The 22246-nt window shown below is 41.5% G+C and overlaps 1 protein-coding gene across 2 annotated transcripts; it reads left to right on the top strand.

Annotated features, from left to right (window-relative positions):
- The first annotated feature begins 2717 nt into the window (after positions 1–2717).
- LOC143295294 (ubiquitin-conjugating enzyme E2 U-like) lies at positions 2718–21101 on the top strand. 2 transcript variants are annotated; one of them, XM_076606915.1, is made up of 10 exons: positions 2718–2867; positions 5004–5093; positions 5415–5499; positions 6051–6143; positions 7258–7355; positions 9288–9414; positions 11198–11389; positions 16430–16526; positions 17332–17453; positions 19830–21101. In XM_076606915.1, the coding sequence occupies exons 2-10, from the start codon at positions 5028–5030 to the stop codon at positions 19958–19960; spliced, it is 1011 nt and encodes a 336-aa protein (XP_076463030.1). In that variant the 5' UTR covers positions 2718–2867; positions 5004–5027; the 3' UTR covers positions 19961–21101. The 2 variants fall into 2 exon arrangements, with proteins under 2 accessions (XP_076463030.1, XP_076463029.1); XM_076606914.1 differs by having other exon boundaries at positions 2718–2871.
- Positions 21102–22246: the final 1145 nt, after the last annotated feature.

Raw genomic sequence — 22246 nt, 5'->3', positions numbered from 1 at the left:
AGGGAAGTAACCCCATTAATAGGTCAGCCCGGTGAAGATATATCAGTGTTCCTTCCCTTTAATTGTTCCAAGCAATTTTTGAGGGGGAGGGTGTGTGTGTGTGTGTGTGTGTGTGTGTGTGTGTGTGTGTGTGTGTGTGTGTGTGTGTGTGTGTGTTATAAATCCCTGAAGTTTACAAACACGTTTTCCGCTATCCACTGTGTGTCATGGACTGTCATTCCAAAATCTGTCTACTAGTCGTAACTGTGAGTAATAAACGTATATTTTCAGGTTGATTACATACTGAAATGTTTTGTGGTATTTTTGTAGTTTCAGATTTTTTCTTTTTTTTCGAATATCACCATAACAGTTGCAAACATCAATCAATCTTATTTTCACATCATAGCCTAGAGTATAAGAAAAGATAGAGCCCAAAATTGGACATTTTAATAAGTGAGCCACTAAAGTGAACAGTTTAGTTATCCTACTTCACATAAAGCAACATTTTGCCCTGGCACACATTACTTACAAAGAATAATGCACTGTGGCAATAGAGGGGGGCTTAATTCACCTAAAGACCGGCAGACACAGGAAACGCTCAATTTGCCTTGGTGTGAAAATAAGTCTGGAGTATCGTTTTCCTGAAAATCTCTGTAGCAAGATGCATTAATTTTTTTCCCCTTGCAATATATCTCTTCGGAGGAAGAGTGGGGAGGCAGTATTCAGTAACAGACCTAGACCTACTGAAATTCGCATTGAAATTCTTTTTTTGCTAAATGTACTTGATGGTGCCGAAGATTGGGAATGCACAGTTGACCTACCAGAGGGGAAGTGAGAAACACCCGGAAACCATCAGATGTAAGAGCGGCAGGAGACCTGACATAGTACTCCACTCCAAGGCAACGTCGGAAACAAACGATTCTGATTGAGCTCACTGTGCCATACGAAAGCAGAATGGAGGAAGCCCACATCTACAGGAATGAGAAGTATGCTAGTCTAGCCAGCAGCCCGAGAGAATATGGCTTCCAAGCCAAAGTCGGCTCGCCATAGTGATTGGTGCAAGAGGGTTTGTGGGCGCATCTGCCTATAGCCTCATGAAAAAGCTGTCGATTTCTGCCAGAGAGAGGACACGGGCTCTCAAAGCAATGACAGAAACAGCAGAAAAGAGTTCCAGCTGGATATGGTCGAGAAGGAATGAAAGTAAACTTCATATGGGTTAAATTTCCCTATTCAAACTTGGCGTACGTCTGCCAGAAGAGGTGACCGTCAGTCCTGAAGTGGCGACCACCCTGGAGGCGCAGAATCGAACCTGCTGAGGACCGGGAGGGGTGGGGGGAGAGAAAAATAGGCGGCAATACAAGCGCATCCAGGAGTCATGGCCTGGGTGCGACCCGGTCCCTAAGAGTGTAAGGAGTTTAGGGCTAAGACTGAGGGGGGTTTCTTCTCTGAAGACCTTGCACTGTCCAGCTCTCCTTAGAGTTTCTTATCACTGCCGCTGATTTGGTTATCATACCAGAATGTTGTCCAGTTGTTTGAGATCTTTGATGAAGAATGGGAGCATGTAAAATAAATGTAATATTAGTAGCATGTAAATTAAATGTAATATTAGGAGCATGTAAAATAAATGTAATATCAGGAACATGTAAAATAAGTGTAATAGTAGCATGTAAAAGCTTCATGGCACATTGCTGTCCTCTTGCTGCCTTTAAAAACAGTTTGTCAGGGGAAGTAACATCGATTGTTATCGATCGGAAGATGAGGAAGAGTGACGTCCCTTCGGACCTCCCCTTTTTCTTTCTCATATATATATATATATATATATATATATATATATATAATTTTTTTTATTTTTTTTTTAAATAATAAAATGGGAACACACTTTCCTAAATGTTCCGATCCATAAGACATTCGTTGTTACTTCCCCTGACAAGGAGACATAAAAGATCGAATGATCTTTACAAGAAAAAAGGGAGTGGGGAAACGCATAACAGATCGGTTTTCAGTTTCAGTTCCTCAAGGAGGCGTCATTGCGTTCGAACAAACCCATATACGCTGCACCACATCTGCTGATCAGGTGCATGACCAGCAGCGTAACACAACACTCAGTGAAGCCCTGTTGTGTGCACTTAAGCACACGCACACACCGACCCAAGCGTGAACACACCGCACGCGCACTCACTCACACACACACACACACACACACACACACACACACACACACACACACACATGTGCTTTTGCCATGTTATGTATGTTTCATGTGAAGCACTTGTGGGAAGTTCGGGTTATATTTTATAAGTATGTAGTATTTGATGTTGACCTTCACGATGATAACAAAAGCAATTCTTGAATGTGGAACTGGATGGCAGTTATCTTTTAGACCTTCCTTTATTATTATTATCGTTATTGTTATCATTATTATTATTACTATCATCATCATTGTTATTGTTGTTAGTAGTAGTAGTAGCAGTAGTAGTAGTAGTAGTATCATTATGATTATTATGTTTATTATTATCATTATCATTATTACTATAACCAGTTGTAGTAGCAGTAGTGGTTGTAAGTAGTTGGTGTTTTTTGTTTGTTTTATTGTGCCAACTGCTGTGCAAGGGAATAAAATCTTGTTTTACTCAGGTTATTGAGTTGGAAACAGAGTTGTTTCCCTTACACCACGCATGCTCCGTATTTTGTCTTGTCGCGAAGGAAAACTAAGATGGCGGCAGGCTGAGCGCTCTCGGTGTGTCAGTGGGGTGTTACTTTTGTTTCATTAGCAGTTACAGATTCTGCCCATATGATGGTCTGATTGTTTATTATGACTGGACCCATTTCCTGATTTGAAGAAGAGAGGTGGAGCTGACCTCGTTTGATTTGGCTGTTGAATAAGTCGAGTAGGTGAGCCATTTCATTCCACATCTACCAGCGTAACATTCATTTTGTTTTGGGCAAATGATAAACTGTTCGATTGAATTGCTTCATCTTTCCATTCTGTATAGTATTTGATGTAATTAGATTATTCTCTACTTGAAAGTTGTTGTGTGTTTTTTTTAATCAGAAATGACATGTAATGTGATTTTGTTGTCTTCATTGTTTGTATGATTTGTTAATAGATGTTATTAGTGTCAAGAAAATAGCATGCAGTATCTGCTTCTTTTTCCATATGTGTCAAGCTTTTATGTACACATTTTCTGCACACAGAGCACACACACACACTCAAACACACACACACACACACACACACACACACACACACACACACACACACACACACACACACACACACACACACACACACACACACACACACAATGTTCATGAATACAAATAATGAAAATATTATTATCTCTTCTTCTGAATCTTTGGAATTGTCCATCCTGAAGAAAAATTATGCATAAGCTTGAGAGAACATAGCTGTTTAAGTGTGACATTTCTTCTGTGTAACATGATTATGTCAAAAGCATTGCAAATATTTTTTTGTTCATTACAAATCAAAGTGTGTTTATATATGTAAATAGTGTTTGTTTTCGTTGACCTTCATGATACAACTTGCCCTAGCAAAAGCAATTCTTGAATGTGTGGATCTGGACTGCTGTTAATTTCCAGGTATAATTATGCTGGGAGATTTTGGCTTTGTTTTAAACATAACTATTTGTGTGTGTGTGTGTGTGTATGTCTGTGTGCGTGTCTTTGCATACATGTTTATTGTTTGTCCATGTTCTGGCAACACTGATGAACACATTTTGTCATAGGATATGAATGTATACATATTTGGGGCATTTCTATCTAGACATACACTGTTTGTAGTCTTATTTTTGTTTTTATTTAGCATTACACTATTACTGCTCCACCTCCCTCTCTACTCTCTCTCTCTCTCACTCTCTCCCCCCCTCTCTCTCTCTGTCTGTCTCTCTCTCTCACCATTGATAAAAAAAAAGAGGTAGAAATAGGATGGAAATGGAAACAATAATACTCTATATTATAACAAAAATGCCTAGGGGATGAATCAGCTTCCTTGTTAGTCAGGCGCTCCTGTGGCATGCAGTGAACGTATGAGACATGGTATTCCACCATGTTCAGTTTTCAGCCGTCTTCTGATGTCACTCCAACTCTGTCATGAGACAAAGGGCCCAGACTACCTTCAGAGGGTCACTCTAAATTCTAATGCTGCACATTCTGATCAAATATGCTACACACATACAAAGGCAGGCATGCCTTCTAGTCACAGTCATCTGGATTTCTAGGCCAAGAGGTGACAAAAGGAAAGAACTCCTCTCTATATTAATTGATTGTGAATATAGACTCAGTGATTTTTCGCTTTCTTTATGCATTTTGTCAGAAAATTATGGAATGTCCCAGGGACCCATTTAGTGAATACCCAGCATGTCCTTTCCTTGTTTAAAGCATCATTCATCAAAGCCCTTGGACCCATGCAGCTAGAAGATAGTGGCTGAAACAGACATCTGCTTGGATCTCTGTCCTCGTTCAATACCGTTTGATGCCAGGGATCTTTTCAGGCGTACGGTGTCCAAGGCACCCAACTTCTTGTATGGTTTCAGTTGCCACGTTTCACAGCAATGAAGGGGTTTGGATAACATGTTGGAGTTGCAGAGATTTATTTTAGTCCTGAGAGTGTTGTTCTTGCTGTTTTCAATCTTATACAGTTGTTTAAAATGCTGCTCATGTTTTTTGGGTTTTTTTTAACAGTCTAGCAGATTAATTCATGGTCAGTGTTTCTGTCTGTGCTGATGAAACTGCAAAAAATTGGAAGTCAATTTACTTACTTATGTGTAACTTATGCGTAACTTAACAAAGTTGTATTGCTGTTTCCCCCCACCCACCCACCCCACTGCACCATTTCACTGGCCATACTCCCATGCTGCTCATTCCGAGTCCCCATGCACAGCCACACACAGGGTCATCTGTCAAAGTCCCAGTGTCGGCAATCCATAGGGAATCATCGAGTAACTTAATATTGTCACTTTTGGTTTCTCTGAATGGTAAAACTTTTTTTTTTTTTGCCTCCACAGATTTCTTAGCAGAGTGGTGCCACAATGTTGTCCAGAGCTCATCTTCTGATTGAAAAAGAAATCCAGAAGATAAAAACTTCACCTCCTTGGGTAAGTGTGCAATATGTGAAATAATGTTTACATGTTTCAGACTTTAGAAAAAAAAAAAAACACCATGTGATTCCTTGTCCCAAAAGTGGCACAGAAGGCAGAGTTGGTTTTAGTACATGCTGCAATTTGGATAACTATAGATGAAGATATCTGAATAAAAGAAATTGAAAATGAAAATTATTGACAAAACCTTTTTTTGTGCTTTCTGTCGTGTTGTCAAGGCACATAACCATGCATGCAGGTGTGAGTTCACAGGTGTATAGACACATGCATGTGTATGTATGCCACATTCATTATTCACATCTTGTGTGCTGTTCACAGGGAGTGGACATAGAGCCAGTCAGCGATGACAACTTCTTTGAATGGATGGCCAAAATTCAGGGCCTGAGAGAAACCATCTGGGAAGGTCTGTTTTGTTTGTTTGTGTATGTGTATGTGTGTGTGTGCGTTTGTGTGTGTGTGTGTGTGTGTGTTTGCGTGTGTGTGTGCGTGCGTGCGTGTGTGTGTGTGTGTGTCTGATAAAGATACCTATTTACATGTACAAATAGATTTATAAGTGCACAAATGCATATAAGAAACCAGTTGTACATGCATGCTTATGGCTAGATATATATATATATATTTATATAATTTGTCACATAGTGGGCATTTGTTGTATGTACACAATGTGTGTGTGAGTAGTTGTGTGTCTGTGTTGTTGTAATTTCAACCTACATGGTTCACATGTGGTATTTTGAGCATGCTGTGTCAGTGTATTAAGTAAAATGAAACTTCAGACCTGATAAGGCAAGTTTAACATGGGTTGGGTTTTTTGTTTGTTTGTTTGTTGTTGTTTTGTTTTGGTTTTTTTTGGGGGGGGTATGTTTTGCTGTTTTTGTGTGTGTGTGTCTTGTATCATTTAAAAAACAAAAAGAAAAAAACTTTAATGTAAAGATTTTGTCATCATTTCTGTTGAAGGTGGGGTTTTCCAGATCTACATCAAGTTTGATGAACATTTTAATGTGAGGCCTCCAGAAATATACTTCCAGACCATTCCATTTCATCCTAATGGTAAGTCTGTATGTCTTATAGAAGAGTGTATATTTTGTTGAATGCATCATGCTTCACGGGGGGAAGTTGGGCTGTTTGTGTGTGTGTGAGAGAGAGAGAGCAAAGCCAGATTTGTTTTTCAAGGACAGTTAAGGAGTGAGTGTCATGGTTCAGTTCCAAGTGAAGTTTCACCCTGCATGCTTGAATGGGCGGTATTTTGTTGTGAGGGCGGGGCATCATGAATGCAAGGTAGTTGGTTTGGGTGAGTGTAGGTAGACTGGAAATGTATCAGTGGTATGATGATGTCAAATAATGAAAAGTACAATAGAATTCACAAACAGTGATGTATGTTATGCATGTCTTGAACTATTTTTCTTTGTGTTGAGTTTGCATGTGTGTGTGTGTGTACGTGCATGCTTACAGACTTGTGGGGTGGGGGGTGTCAACGTGTTTGTTTGCTGCTGCACTTTTAGTGGGCATGTGCTTGCATTTATATGTGTGTGTTGGTTTTTTATGTATGTGTGTGTGTGTGTGTGTGCATGCATGCATGCCTACATGGTCGTCATACCTTACTGTAGAGGTTGAACTGTGTGTCCATACATTTGACATGAACTTTTTGTCCAGCTGTGTATCCCGTTGCAATATCAAGCATTTGACATCAACCGTTTGCCTAGCTGCGCACCCCGCAGCAGAATCCCCCAATAATAACCAACAACAACAGATTTTGTTTTAAAAAGATGTAATACATGACCATCCTCTGTGAGGGAAAAAAAATGTTTCATATACTCACACATGTCAGTGTGCTGCTGAATTATTGTGACTGCTGAAAACACCCAGATCAGCTGTGCATGTATGTACAAATGGTCTCCACACTTCTTGATACACTCTGGTCTTGTCTCTTCAGCACATCAGACATTTACCAGAAATACTTCGTAATTTCACATTCTTGGCACTTGCAGAGTAGTGGGTATATTTTAAGACAGATTCCTGCATAAAGACACTGGTGGTGAATAAGATGAATATTCTCGCACAGGTAGTCGTGCTTTGACAAACATGTTCTGATTGGCAGGATAGAAATGAAATCCCATAACTGTAACTGAATGCAGAAACAGAAATGCAGCCAGTTATGTTACAGTGGACATGAGGACTGGACGCCCATGTGTTGACTACTTGGACAACCTTGACCTTTGGCAGCCAACCTTCAGCCTTTCCATGTTACTGGTGACCCTGCAGGTACAAAAGTTCATTTGAATAGGAAAAGGATTGTAAAAAAAAAAAATTCCAGTTATTCTTTTCCTTTTACTTTCTTTTGTATTGTTTTATGCATGACGGGTGCAATAGCTGAATGGTTAAAGCGTTGGACTTTTAATCTGAGGGTTCCAGGGTTCGAATCATGGTGACAGCGCCTGGTGGGTAAAGGGTGGTGATTTTAACGATCTCCCAGGTCAACATATGTGCAGACCTGCTAGTGCCTGAACCCCCTTCATGTGTATACGCAAACAGAAGATAAATACGCACATTAAAGATCCTGTAATCTATGTGAGTGTTCGGTGGGTTATGAAAACAAGAACATACCCAGCATACACCCCCCTGAAAGCAGAGTATGGCTGCCTACATGGCGGGGTAAAAATGGTCATACACGTAAAAGCCCACTCGTGTACATATGAGTGAATGTGGGAGTTGCAGCTCGTGAACACAGAAGTTTTATGCAAAAGGAAATGGTTTGTGGTTTGTTTGGGGGTGGGGGGGGGGGGGGGGGGGGGTTCAAAATGAAGCAGCATGCTTTATCCATTGAGCCTCAACTGTATTAGGGTTTTTTTGTTTGTTTAGGTGGGGGTTTTTTTCTTTCTTTTATTTTTCCTCATCAGCCAAAACATGTATTTTATCAGAAGTCTATACGAAGTGATATTTGCCTAAAGTCTAATTATAGAGTTACACTTGAGTTTTCTTCCAGTTATCTGGTTGACAGTGTCGCAGATCATGTCCACACCCCCTCCTCCTAAAGTATGGAGTGTATGGGTTCAGACCTGACTGTGTGTCAGTCTGTCATCAGTTTAGCGTGACATATGCCCCTGACAGTGGCCTGATGGTAATACGCCTTACTAGGAAGCGAGTGTTCGTGGGTTTGAGTCCCATACATGGACCTGGATTTTTACTACCCTTCCACTAGACCTGGAACTGGTGGTCTGGCTGCTACCCTTCCACTAGACCTGGAACTGGTGGTCTGGCTGCTAGTCTCTTGGATGAGACTAGAAACAAAGGTCTGCTGTACAGCATGCACTTTGTGCACATAAAATAACCCACCGAAATAAAAGGGTTGTCCCTGGCGAAATTCAGTGCTTTCAGCATGTTGCCTTTTGATGACAATATGTGAAGTGTGGTTTTGACAGTGTACTCAGCTCTTGTAAGGCTGGTCATCAGAAACTGCAGTGCAGCTGCACTGAAGAAATGTGAAAGCCCAGAGTTGAAGGGTTTGCTGGGTAGAACCTGGGGTGTTGGCAAAACGCTGGTGTGTTTTTGTTTTTGTTGTTGTTTTGTATTTGTATTTGTATTTGTCTTTCTTTGTATCACAGCAGATTTCTCTCTGTGAAATTCAGGCTGCTCTCCCCAGGGAGAGCGCCACCCTTTTTTTTTTGTATTTTTTCCTGTGTGCAGTTTTATTTGTTTTTCCTATCGAAGTGGATTTTTCTACGGAATTTTGCCAGGAACAACCCTTTTGTTGCCATGGGTTCCTTTACGTGTGCTAAGTGCATGCTACACACAGGACCTCAGTTTATCATCTCATCTGAATGACCAGCGTCCAGACCACCACTCAAGGTCTAGTGGAGGGGGAGAAAATATCGGCGGCTGAGCCATGATTCGAACCAGCATGCTCAGATTCTCTCTTGCTTCCTAGGCAGATGCGTTACCTATAGGCCATCACTCCACAAAGGCCATCACTCACACACTTCTGTGTGTGTGTTGTTTCTGTTTTTTTGTTGTTGTTGTTGTTGTTTTTTTCAGGTTTAGGGGGAGATGGGGGGTATCAAGAAAAAGAGTATCAGTGCTGCTTGTTTTGGGTTTTTTTTGGGGTTTTTTTTTGTTTTTGGTTTTTGTCTGAATCTGGTTTTATTTGGTTTTTCTTGATCTTTTTGTATGTGTGTGTGTGTGTGTGTGTGGCATCAGGTTTTGCTCTCGAACCCCAACCTGAACAATGCCATCAACCCAGAGGCCATTGAAATGATGAGTCAGTCACCACACACTTACAGACAGATGGTGGTGGAGTGTGTCACTGCCAGTCAGCGAATTGATGGTGAGCATGTGCCTGTGTTTTCTGTTTTGTTTGTTTTTGTGTGTATACATGTTTGTCCAGAATTATCGTCATTTTGTTTTCTAGATTCTGACCTTATGTTTTCTAGATTCTGATGACGATAGGGCTGATAAAGATGCTGCTGTGTTAATTTAGTTTGGGGATTACTTGACAAGGCTGTACTGTGATGATACGTATACCATGGCATCGATCAGGCTGAGAGACACAGTCACCTGCTGTGTAGGTCAGGAGATTTGAGCAGCACTCCCAGAGTCACATCCATGAGGTGGGTGACCCTTCGACTGTGGTTCCAGTCTTCCCGCTTGGCCCATAGCCACACTCAGCTCGTTCCAGTCTTCCTGTTTGGCCCATAGCCACACTCAGCTCGTTCCAGTCTTCCTGCTTGGCCCATAGCCACACTCAGCTCGTTCCAGTCTTCCTGTTTGGACCATAGCCACACTCAGCTCGTTCCAGTCTTCCTGTTTGGACCATAGCCACACTCAGCTCATTCCAGTCTTCCCGCTTGGCCCATAGCCATACTCAACTCGTTCCAGTCTTCCTGTTTGGCCCATAGCCACACTCAGCTCGTTCCAGTCTTCCTGTTTGGACCATAGCCACACTCAGCTTGGTGAAGGAGCCAACCATGGGCCAAAAAAAAAACAACTTATCTGTGATGGGGATCGAACCTGTGTCTTCCCACTCGTCATGCCACATCACTAACTACTTTGCCATGTGTCTGTGTATGTTTGTTGCAGATTGGCATGTATGTGTGCGTGTTTGTGTGTGTGTGTATGTGTGTTTTGTGTGAGTGTACACACACACACACACACACACACACACACACACACACACACACACATTAATCATTTAGGAATTGAGTTGATTTGGATTTAAAAATGGTAAATAGTTTAGACTAATGTGTTATTGAAGTACAGATCAGAGATTTGACACTGTGTGCAAGATTGATTAATCACTGTAGAACAGAACAGACTGAGGTGTGACAGAAAGGTGTGTGAGATTGATTCATCATTAAAGAACAGAACAGACTGAGGTGTGACATGGTGTGTGAGATTGATTCATCATTAAAGAACAGAACAGACTGAGGTGTGACAGAAAGGTGTGTGAGATTGATTCATCATTAAAGAACAGAACAGACTGAGATGTGACATGGTGTGTGAGATTGATTCATCATTAAAGAACAGAACAGACTGAGGTGTAGCATGGTGTGTGAGATTGATTCATCATTAAAGAACAGAACAGACTGAGATGTGACATGGTGTGTGAGATTGATTCATCATTAAAGAACAGAACAGACTGAGGTGTGACAGAAAGGTGTGTGAGATTGATTCATCATTAAAGAACAGAACAGACTGAGGTGTAACATGGTGTGTGAGAACTCTTTCCCCACCATAGGCAACTTTATTTAACCAGGCAGTGCACCGCCACAGGTGAATTAAGTTGACATCGAGGGTCATGTTGATAAGACCATTTTTCACATTGTAGCAAAGCTTGACAGCTGCAGCCGGTTTCCTGCCAATAGAACAATAACTAAACCTTTGCCCCCTGACCCAGTATGAAGTGAACAAGTCCATTGTGTTGTGTTAGACATGAACCAAAGCCTGTGACTGAGAGCATCAGATCGAAAATATTTGGTGCTGGGGGGCATTTTTCACACAGAAACTTGGCGGTGGAAGAGTTAATCATTGAAGAACAGAACAGACAGGTGTGTGACATGAAGGTGTGTGAGACATCAGGTGTGACCAGGTGTTCCGACTGCCCTGTACAGCTGGAGCGTCCCCTCACCTGGAGGACACAAAGGTGAAGTTTGCCCAGCTGCCAGAAAACCAGGTGAGACAGTTACCCGCCCCCCGCACCGGAGGCGGTGTCCTGCGGTCCACCAAGCTGTCCTTCGAGGACTACCACATGACCTGGAGGTCCATTGCCACGTCCAAACCTGAGGAATCCGTGCAGAACCAGTGTGAGTCATGTGGGAGTGATCAGTGTGTGGGTGGTGGCATGATCATAATGTGTATGTCTCTGACATTATCCAAGTTGATGTTTCCCACATAATATGTAGATATATGTGCATCCATTACATGCTGGGACCAGATTCTAATGCAGTAGTGTTGTTTCTTAATAATGATAATAATGATAATGATAATAATAATGGATACTTATTTAGCACACTATTCAGAAATCTGGTCTAGGTGCTTTACAAAAACACTTTTGTTAACATAACACATTACATCAATGTTACATACACACACCAAAATGTGACTAAACACACACACACACACACACACACACACACACACACACACACACACACACACACACACACACACACACACATTATGCATACATACATTTTAACATACATGTGTACCTAACAGCTACCCTCAACACATACGCACACATAGGCACGCACAGTTTCAGTTTCAGTAGCTCAAGGAGGCGTCACTGCGTTCGGACAAATCCATATACGCTACACCACATCTGCCAAGCAGATGCCTGACCACGCACAAACATACATATACACATGTGCGCACGCTCATGCACGCGCGCGCGCACACACACACACACACACACACTACACATTCATATATATGCATGTAGTTATGTACACATACATGTGTATACACACATAGTCAAGCACAGCTAACGCAAAGGAAGTGGACCTGCCACAATTGAACTTATTGCTGAGGGAAAAGGTGATTTTTTGACGAGATTTAAAAGATGCAAGGCAATCAGAATGACAGAGGTTATCAGGGAGCTTGTTCCACGTCTTTGGCGATTGGAAAGAAAACGATCTGTGTCTATAGGTCTTACTACTAACGTGAGGTATCCTGAGAAGCCGAGTATTAGAGGAAGAATGGAGCTGGCGAGACGGAGTATAGATATGACTAGCATAATGACTGATGACATCTGACACAGGAGCCGCATACAGCAAGAAAGATACTTGGGGCCAGATCCATCGACTACAGAAAAGGTCAGAGTGGATAGCTTATAGTCTGTTCGATCAGAAACAGGCAACCAGTGGAGAGACTGAAGGAGAGGAGAAACATGGTCAAATTTAGAAGCTCTGCAAATGAGTCTGGCAGCGTTATTCTGAATTCGTTGGAGTCTGTCTAATAGATATTTCGGAAGGCTGGCCAAAAGAGAGTTGCAGTAATCCAATCTTGAGAGAACCAGAGCGCATACAAGTGTCTTGGTTGCATCAGCTGAGAGATAGTGGCGGATAGAACTGATTCTACACAGTTCCAAATAGGCAACTTTACAGATATTCGAAATGCGCTGTTGGAAGAAAGACTGGTCAAGGATTACACCAAGACTGTGAACAGAAGAAGAAAGTGAAACAGGTATGCTATTGATCAGAACATAGTTTGGAAAGGAAGGATGTTGACGAAACTTCTTTGGACAGGCTATCTTAAATTCAGTCTTATCATTTAGTTGCAGCTTATTGAGAGTCATCCAGTCCTTTAGGCCAGCAATGCACTCCCGTGTTTGAATCACCAGTGCATCAAATCCAGCTATTGAAGCCGATTGATAAAGTTGAGTGTCATCAGCAAAGCTCTCATGCAGCATAGCATAATGACTGATGACATCTGACACAGGAGTCGCATACAGCAAGAAAAGAACAGGACCTAGGACGGACCCCTGTGGGACACCATATTTTAAGGCAGATACTCGAGAGTATCTACCATTTACACACACTTTCTGTGTACGATCTGACAGGTAAAACATGATCCATGCTAGTGCAGTGTCACGAATACCAAAGGAAGTTTTAAGTCTGTTCAAGAGGATAGAGTGGTCGACAGTGTCAAAAGCTGCTGACAAGTCTAAGAGAGCAAGAACAGATATCTTATCCTCATCAGATCCAGAAAGGAAATCATTCACTATTCTAAGAAGGGCCGTTTCGCAACTATGTAAGCTGACTGGTTGGAATTAAGTAAACTATTTTGTTCCAGACGAGCTAAGAACTGAGACAGTATGATCTTTTCTAGCAGTTTTGATAAAAATGACAGATTTGAGACAGGTCGATAATTTTTCAAACAATTATGATCCAAAGATGGTTTCTTGATGAGTGAACGTACAACAGCAGATTTGAAACTTTCAGGGAAACAACCAGACAGTAAGGAAGAATTGATGACATAAGTAATATGTGGCAGTAGAACATCAGAACATTCAACCAACAAAGAAGACTGGACAGGGTCAAGCTCACAGGATTTCGGACAAGTGCTCAGACAATTTTTCTTCACAAAATCTTCAGTAACCGATTGGAAACAATGTAAAACAGGACCACTGTACACGTTTTCTTCAACGGGTAAAGAAAGACACAACAGAGTCAAGCTTCTCACGAATGCATGATATTTTGCCGGTGAAGAAGTCAGAAAACTTTTGAGAGAGTTCCTGCACCGAAAATATTGTAGGGAGAGGGGTGTTTTTCCTTTTACCTAGTAGATTGTTTGTAGCGTTGAAAAGCTGTTTGGCTGTGGTGCATGCAAGGATTTTAGAAGTGTAGAACTTTGACTTTGTTCTGTCAACAGTGTTTGTTACACTGTTTCTGGCTGTCTGAAAAATGTCCCAACTGATGGTCAAACTAGTGGTACGCCTCTCAGCTCTCTTTCTCTCCCGCTTGGCCTCCAACAGCTCTGGTCCCACGGTGTTATACCAAGGTGACGGGGGATGATTGGAGATCAGGCGCCGAGTCGACGGGGCGTGCCTGTCGATTACAGCATGCAGGACAGTGGATAGCTGGTCAGCAGTCAGCTCAAAAGGGATATCAGTCAGCAGGTCAACTTTAAATAAGTCTAAGTCAATTGAGGTCAGTGTGCGCACCTCCCTGTACACACGGGGGGGGCGGAAGGTTTGGTGAGGTTCAGATGACACATCACACTGTAATGGTCAGAGGACAGGGTGTGATGGACTGTGGTAGACTTCAGGAGGCAGTCCTCATCTCTGTAACACCCAATCAACGATGTGACCACGACTGTGTGTAGGCTCAGTTACAGACTGGTTGAGATCAAACATACTGACAACTTCAAGTAAGTTGGAGGTATAAAACTGTGTGGGTGAATCAAAATGAAAATTAAAGTCACCGATAGTGAGTAGGGAGCCTGGTAAACTGTTAGCATATCCTAACAAGTCCAGAAACTTTTTTATGAACAATGTATCGGAAAGTTTATTTTTCTTGTTTGGTGGTGGACAGTAAAGGCAGAACACACTGAGGTGGGAATGTGGCAGCAACAGTGAAAACTGAGCCAGTTCAGAGGAGGCATGGTTGAAGGGGAAGTCAGTTGTGTACGTTGTGTGTGGGAGCAGTCTGTCTGACACAACGAAGGCGATTCCTCCCCCACAAGTTGTTGTAACATGAGGGAAGGAGATGGTAGTGTAGCCATGGGGAGCGAGATCTCGACACTTAGCTTCATCCCCAGTACTGCGAAGCCAAGTTTCTGTGATACACAGGACGTCAAGGCTGATCGAAAGCAGATGTTCATTGATAGCCAAGCGTTTCAGGTGAGGACCAACTGACTGGGCGTTGAACAGACCTAGAGAAATTTGAGCTGAGCGGTGGGAGGGAAAGCAGGACAGAGGTACACAAATAAGGTTATTAAAGTTGATACATTTAACAGTATGGTCAGTGGAAGTTACACGTCCAGTACCACACACAACAGCTATCTTCCTCTGCTTGCAATGTCCTGCACGATGAGTGCGAACACAGGGGGAGGTGACAACCTATACCCACACCTCTGATGGCGTCGATGACAGAAGGGTCAAGTGCTGCAGGAGGCACGGACAGGAGCTGGTCCCGTGTGTAAGACACACGGGGAGAATGAACGTCAAGCAAGGGCCTGTGGTAGAGGTCAGCTTCAGGAACACGCGGAGCGGGCTGCGCGTGCGAAAGGGGATGGTGAAGAAATGGCGTGCTCTGACAAGCAAGAATACTTGCCAGGTTGCACAGAAAGCATGTCCAAATAACTTGAAGTTCCGGTGGCAAAATTGCACAAAACAAGCACCAACGCATACTCCACTCCATCATAAAGCACATACACATCTTACACGTCGACGCACAATCACATTCCAACACAACTGACAAAAGAAATGAGAGCTACGACTATGCTGCCTGTCAGGCGTAGCCCTACTCACTCTTATACCGAGTTTCTTTTTTTTCTTTTTTCTTTTTTTTTTTTTCTTTCTATAGTCATTGTTTTTCGTTGTCTGTTAAATGTGTTTCTGTTCTTTATTCAATTTAATAATTGAATGAGAAATAATGTTTGAAAAAAAAATGGGTGGGTGGTACCATCAAAGCTGATCATGTGTGCAGTGCCAAGTAGCAGTGACTGATGTGTGTGTGGTATCATTATTGATCATATCAGCAATCCATAGTAGCATTGACTGATGTGTGTGTGTGTGGTATCATTATTGATCATATCAGCAATCCATAGTAGCAGTGACTGATGTGTGTGTGGTATCATTATTGATCATATCAGCAATCCATAGTAGCAGTGACATGTGTGTGTGGTATCATTATTGATCATATCAGCAATCCATAGTAGCAGTGACATGTGTGTGTGGTATCATTATTGATCATATCAGCAATCCATAGTAGCAGTAATGGCTGTGTGGGTGATACCATGATTGATCTTAATAGCAGTCCATAGTAGCAGTGACTGATGTGAGGGTGGTATCATTATTGATCGTATCAGCAATCCATAGTAGCAGTCATGGTTGTGTGGGTGATACCATGATTGATCTTAATAGCAATCAATGGTAGCAGTGACTGATGTGAGGGTGGTATCATTATTGATCATATCAGCAATCCATAGCAGCAGTAATGGCTGTGTGGGTGATACCATGATTGATCTTAATGGCAGTCGATGGTAGCAGTGACTGATGTGAGGGTGGTATCATTATTGATCGTATCAGCAATCCATAGCAGCAGTAATGGCTGTGTGGGTGATACCATGATTGATCTTAATGGCAGTCGATGGTAGCAGTGACTGATGTGTGGTCACAGTGCTGGAGATGCTGCAGCTCAAACCGACCCTGCAGAAAGTGCACTTGGCCCTGCCCCCTGAAGAGTTGGAGGAACAGATGAAGAACCAGATGGAGGAGTGAGAATTTTATTTTCAACATAATTATTTTCAGACTGTTCTTTAAAAAAAAACGTGTATACATTGTGAATTTAGTCTTCTTTATAAGTTATAGTGTGGTAAGTGCATGCATGTGTAAAGAAAAAGAAAAACAGAAAAGAATGTTTTTATTACTATGCGCACCAGGGTCTCGAGAAATATTGTATACCGGAGTAGAAAGAAATATATGTGTGTGTGTTCATGTTCTTCAGTTTGATATCAGTTCACCAGAAATATCAGATGAAATGAAGTGAGTTAGTATGTGTGTACACAACACTGATGGTGTATACACCAAGATTGTTATTGAAATAAATGACAGTCTTCCTCAGACACTCAGCAGTGTGTTTGTGTATACATTAAGTTAGTTATTGAAACAAATGACAGTCTTCCTCAGACACTCAGCAGTGTGTTTGTGTATACATCAAGTTAGTTATTGAAACAAATGACAGTCTTCCTCAGACACTCAGCAGTGTGTTTGTGTATACATTAAGTTAGTTATTGAAACAAATGACAGTCTTCCTCAGACGCACAGCAGTGTGTTTGTGTATACATTAAGTTAGTTATTGAAACAAATGACAGTCTTCCTCAGACACTCAGCAGTGTGTTTGTGTATACATCAAGTTAGTTATTGAAACAAATGACAGTCTTCCTCAGACGCACAGCAGTGTGTTTGTGTATACATCAAAATTGTTATTGAAACAAATGACTCTGTCTTCCTCAGACACTCAGCAGTGTGTTTGTGTATGCACCCAAGATTGTTGATGAAATGAATGACTATTTTCCTCAGACACAAGCAGCTGATGTTTGGACGCTTCAAGAACAAGCTGTCTTTCAGTGAGGAGAGGGATGCCAAGCTGGCACGTCTGCAGCGCATGAAGAAAATCTACCTCCCTCCTCGCCACTCGCCCAGTGAGTTCTGTTATTGCTTTGATTTACTTCGTTCTCTTCCCAGTGGCACATAAGGTGGCCATTAGAGAACTCCACTGCTGTTTATCTTGTGCAGTCTAAGCGAACTTCCCCTGCAGGTGCAGCTCCTTCAGATTTCCTTTCTTCTTGTTTTTTTCAGTTCAGCACCCTCTCTCCATTGGTCGTCTTTGTACTGTTTTTCTGTTTGGTGTCCAGGGAAAGGCAACTCTCAAAAGTGTGTGTGGGCATTCCAAGGATGTGTCCTATCCAGCACCATTTTCTTTGCTTTATCTTGGTCATGTCCAGCATCTTTTCTTTTCTGGAGTAGTTTGGTGTTGTATCGATACCACATCTTTTCCCCTGTATTCATGAAAACTAAATGAACATTTTGTTGTTGTTTTTCTTTGTTCTATACATAATCCCCAGACACATCTGAGGTTTCAGAATACATTATCCCAGATGTTTATAACTACAAATAATGTAATTATATGTGTAAGAGAGTGGTGCTCAAAAGCGGACATACCCAACAAACAGTATGCAGAAAAGTGTGTATTTCAGTGTCTTGGCATCTTTAACAAATGCCAGACCTTACAGAAAGGGTGATTGCAGAGGTTTTAGTGCAGTCAACATGTGCTAAATGTAAAAGGCACATACCTACTTTACAAGTTTAATTTTAAGAGGTTTTTTATTTTTAATAGATTTTATTGTCCAACACGGTTTTGCCCTGACGGCACGTTTTCAGTCCCACCTAGCCCTGCGCAGTCAGTATGGCACCAAGTAAAAGTGAATAGAATTGATGGGCACCTTAGCCGAGTACTTAGTGCTGGACTTTCAATCTGAGGGTCATGGGTTTAATCCTAGTATTAGATATCTGACGGGTTATGGGTCTAATTCGTCCATTGGTTACCTGATCAGTTGAAGGTGGAGATAGTTTTCCTGATCTCCCAGGGGCCATATTCAAGAGACCATTGTGCCTGTGGGTGAATGTGTGCCTGTGGGTAATCTGCCTGAGGCAAGGCAAACTGCCTGAGGGTAAGCAATGACCAGTATTCAGGAACACCAAATGTTAGAGCGGCCCCTAGATTTGACAAGTTGCTGACTCTAATTGTTGATGCTTTGCCTATGAAGCTTCTTTTTTTTTCTTTTTCTTTTTCTTTTTTTTTTCAACTGTCACATTGTGGCGCAGTGCGAAGTAAAAGAGCATGTGCAGAAGGGAATCCCCAGGATTTTTATTTATAGACTAGCTGCCTGAGTGCACTTTGTGTTTCATGAATACAAAGATAACCTGGTCTTCAAGGTGAACTGTAACCATGGGTCCCTGCCCTGCCAAGGGTAACTTGCCTTCAGGCAAAATTATTTTTGTCTTGAATACAGCCCCAGGTCACGGATATGTGCAGACCTGATTGAGCCCAAATCCTTTTCATTTGTGTACACATACAGATGATGAGATACATACCTTAAACATATCATAATCAATATAAGTGTTTGGTGGATTAGGGGAATAGAAATAATTATACCCAGCATGCAAACCCCTGAAAATGGAAATATTAGTGTTTAAAGGGTAAAAATAGTTGAACACAAAGTAGCCTGCTAGCAGATACTGTTGAGTTGCAGCACACACCTGCAAAAGAATAGAATTCCTCCTAGAGAAAGAAAGGATTTTTCTTGATTTGGTCTTCTTTTGCAATAGCCGAGTGGTTAAAGCGTTGGACTGTCAATCTGAGGGTCCCGGGTTCGAATCACGGTGACGGCGCCTGGTGGGTAAAGGGTGGAGATTTTTACGATCTCCCAGGTCAACGTATGTGCAGACATGCTAGTGCCTGAATCCCCTTTGTGTGTATATGCAAGCAGAAGATCAAATACGCACGTTAAAGATCCTGTAATCCATGTCAGCCAGCGTTCGGTGGGTTATGGAAACAAGAGCACACCCAGCATGCACACCCCCAAAAACGGAGTATGGCTGCCTACATGGCGGGGTAAAAACAGTCATACATGTGAAAGCCCACTCGTGTGCATACGAGTGAACGCAGAAGAAGGAGGTCTTCTTTTGATACTTTATTTTGCAATGCAGTTGGCTGGGTTCTGAGTTCTCAAACTGAATTGAACTGATCAGTTGGTCTGAGTCTTTACTAGTGTTTTATGTGTACAGGTGTATGTTTCAATATTTTAACATGTCCATTAGGTTATGACAATTTAATGTCACCATGAGGACACAGTAATTTAACATAACTGTAGTACTGAAGGTACACTGTTAAAAGAACCAAGGTTTAATGAGAGATTCTGCTCAAACAGTGATTTAAAGGCATGGGGGTTGGGAGAGTGGGGGGGGCTGCCCCTGTTTGGGAAACTTTTAACCCCCATGTCTGTTGCCTTGAGCAGCACCGGCACCCACAGAGGAGATAGTGCTGGACCCTGCATCGGCAGGCATGGAGGGCAAGGACTGGGAGAAGGAGGTGGATGACCTGGTCAACTGGTCCAACAACCTGGACGCTGCAGCCATCGACACATGACAGACATACGTCATCTGTTTAGATCACCCTGCTGACCGTTTTCATCTCTCTTGTGGCTGTGATTACACTGATTACTTTTGCTGAGACATTGTTTGTTGAAAGAAGATTCACTGGTAGCACACCAAACATCTGTATAAAGGGGAAGGGGTGGTTGTGATGACACTGATTACTTTTGCTGAGACAGTTTGATGAAAGAAGATTCACTGGTAGCACACCAAACATCTGTATAAAGGGGAAGGGGTGGTTGTGATGACACTGATTACTTTTGCTGAGACAGTTTGATGAAAGAAGATTCACTGGTAGCACACCAAACATCTGTATAAAGGGGAAGGGGTGGTTGTGATGATACTGATTACTTTTGCTGAGACATTGTTTGATGAAAGAAGATTCACTGATTACAAACCAACCAGATCTGAATAAAGAAGTTGGGGTCATACGAAAAAAAAATAAAGGGGGTAGGGACCTCTTTCAACTTTGTTCACATGCAATATATTTGAACCAGACAAAAAAATCAAAACAAAATCAAAGACAGAAATGTCTTAAGTGAATGGAGAATCAATCGTTCAGCCACACTGTAGTTAGTTTATCAGTCTGAATGTAATTTGTCCATTTTACCAAGACACTGAAACTGTTTTCATATCTGTAAACTTCTCAGTATTATTATGTATTTTGAGGTTTGTGTTCAGTTGTCTTTTTGAATCCCGTGGTGAAAGTTTGATGAAGTGGTCAATGTCAGAGGCATGACTAAGATTTATTTGCCCAATTTTCTTTTTCACACGTTTAGTTTCTCTCTTCTTTTTTTTTTCTTTCTTTTTTCTTTTTCTTTCTTTTTTCTTTCTTTTTTTTTAAAATTTTCTATTGAATTATTATTTTCAGCTGTGTGGTCAGCCGAGTTATATAAGCAACAATTATATATACCCAGTTTTTTTTTTTTCTTCCTGTCAGTTTCTCATGTACCTGGACATTTCTGTCTCTTTCATTCAGTGTGCTGGAAAAACAAAATACTTGAGATTTCTCTATGAGGCATGATACTACAACTTTTACTGATCAACAGTCTGGTGGCTTCAATCACATTCTCACCCTGTTTAAATGTTGCTGCAATGGGGGAATGGTGGGTTGGTTCAGCTGGATCAGAACATTTCCTATCAGTGCTGAACTATGTTTTGTACAGTTTACATATATATGCTTGTTTGCATTAAAAAAAAATCCATATCTTTCTTTATATACACAGAGTGGTTTATATGCAGAGATGGAAAAAAACAGTGCTTCTACAGAAACATAGACCATGTGGTAGAACTTTAGCTAAGTATATATGTATTAATATACAACTGAATATGTACCCTAGGAATGCAATACTGTTGTATCATTTTCTTTTCCTGTGTGCAAACTGAAATGTCGAAGAAACAATCGGTGAAAGTGTGTTAAAGAATCTGCAGTGCACAAAAGGGGTGGAAAAAGAAAATGATAGACCTAGCCATGCAACAAGCTACATGTTTGACATTAAACTTTGAATTCAATAGGTCCAGTCTGGATCCTGGCAGCTTAATAAAAAAGTAGAGATTTTTCCAGTCTTCCAGGTGTGCAGACCTGTAGTGCTTTGACCCGAGCTGCAAAATCAAATGAACGTGTAAAATATCATAACACATATCAGGTGGTTTATGAAAACATGAATCCATCCTGAAACAGAAAGGGCTGCCTAAATGTTGGGGTAAAGATGGCATAGAAGCAAGTGACCATTTTCAAGCAGAAACATTGCTTACAATATCTTTCAAAGGATCGTGCACATCTGTCACACGGTTCTCCATGTGAGACATAACCTGTGGCTAAGAGTCTTGCCTTTAGTATAATGTCCTGGGCACCAGAATAATACTTGGGATGGAATATTTGAAAATATTTTGCATTTGTGGACATCAATTCCCACCTTCACTGGGTAATTTTGATTGCACAACTATTTCAATGCCAGAGTTTTGGAAGCCCAGGTAAGTTTGAGCGTTTCCAAAACCCATAAATGTCAACTCTAGCGTGGGTTAAAGGATCTTCTACATGCATCTATGATTAAGGTTAAAGCATCACAGGTCTGCATGAAAAATATTTCTAAGCATCGATATATGCCAGATCACCCAGATACTGTGATTATGATGTATAGGAACCGCACATTTGGTAAGAATCTACTACCATGACCAAAATGTGTTCTAGCACTACATCTTTCCACACTGATGGTAGGCTTTGACAAAATCAATGAACAACAGGTTGTGTGTGTGTGTGTGTGGATGTGTGTGAACTGTC

Source organism: Babylonia areolata, chromosome 20 (genome assembly GCF_041734735.1).
Source record: "Babylonia areolata isolate BAREFJ2019XMU chromosome 20, ASM4173473v1, whole genome shotgun sequence".
Classification (NCBI taxonomy): Eukaryota; Metazoa; Mollusca; class Gastropoda; order Neogastropoda; family Buccinidae; genus Babylonia; species Babylonia areolata.
This window is presented reverse-complemented; position numbering and strand designations above follow the sequence as displayed.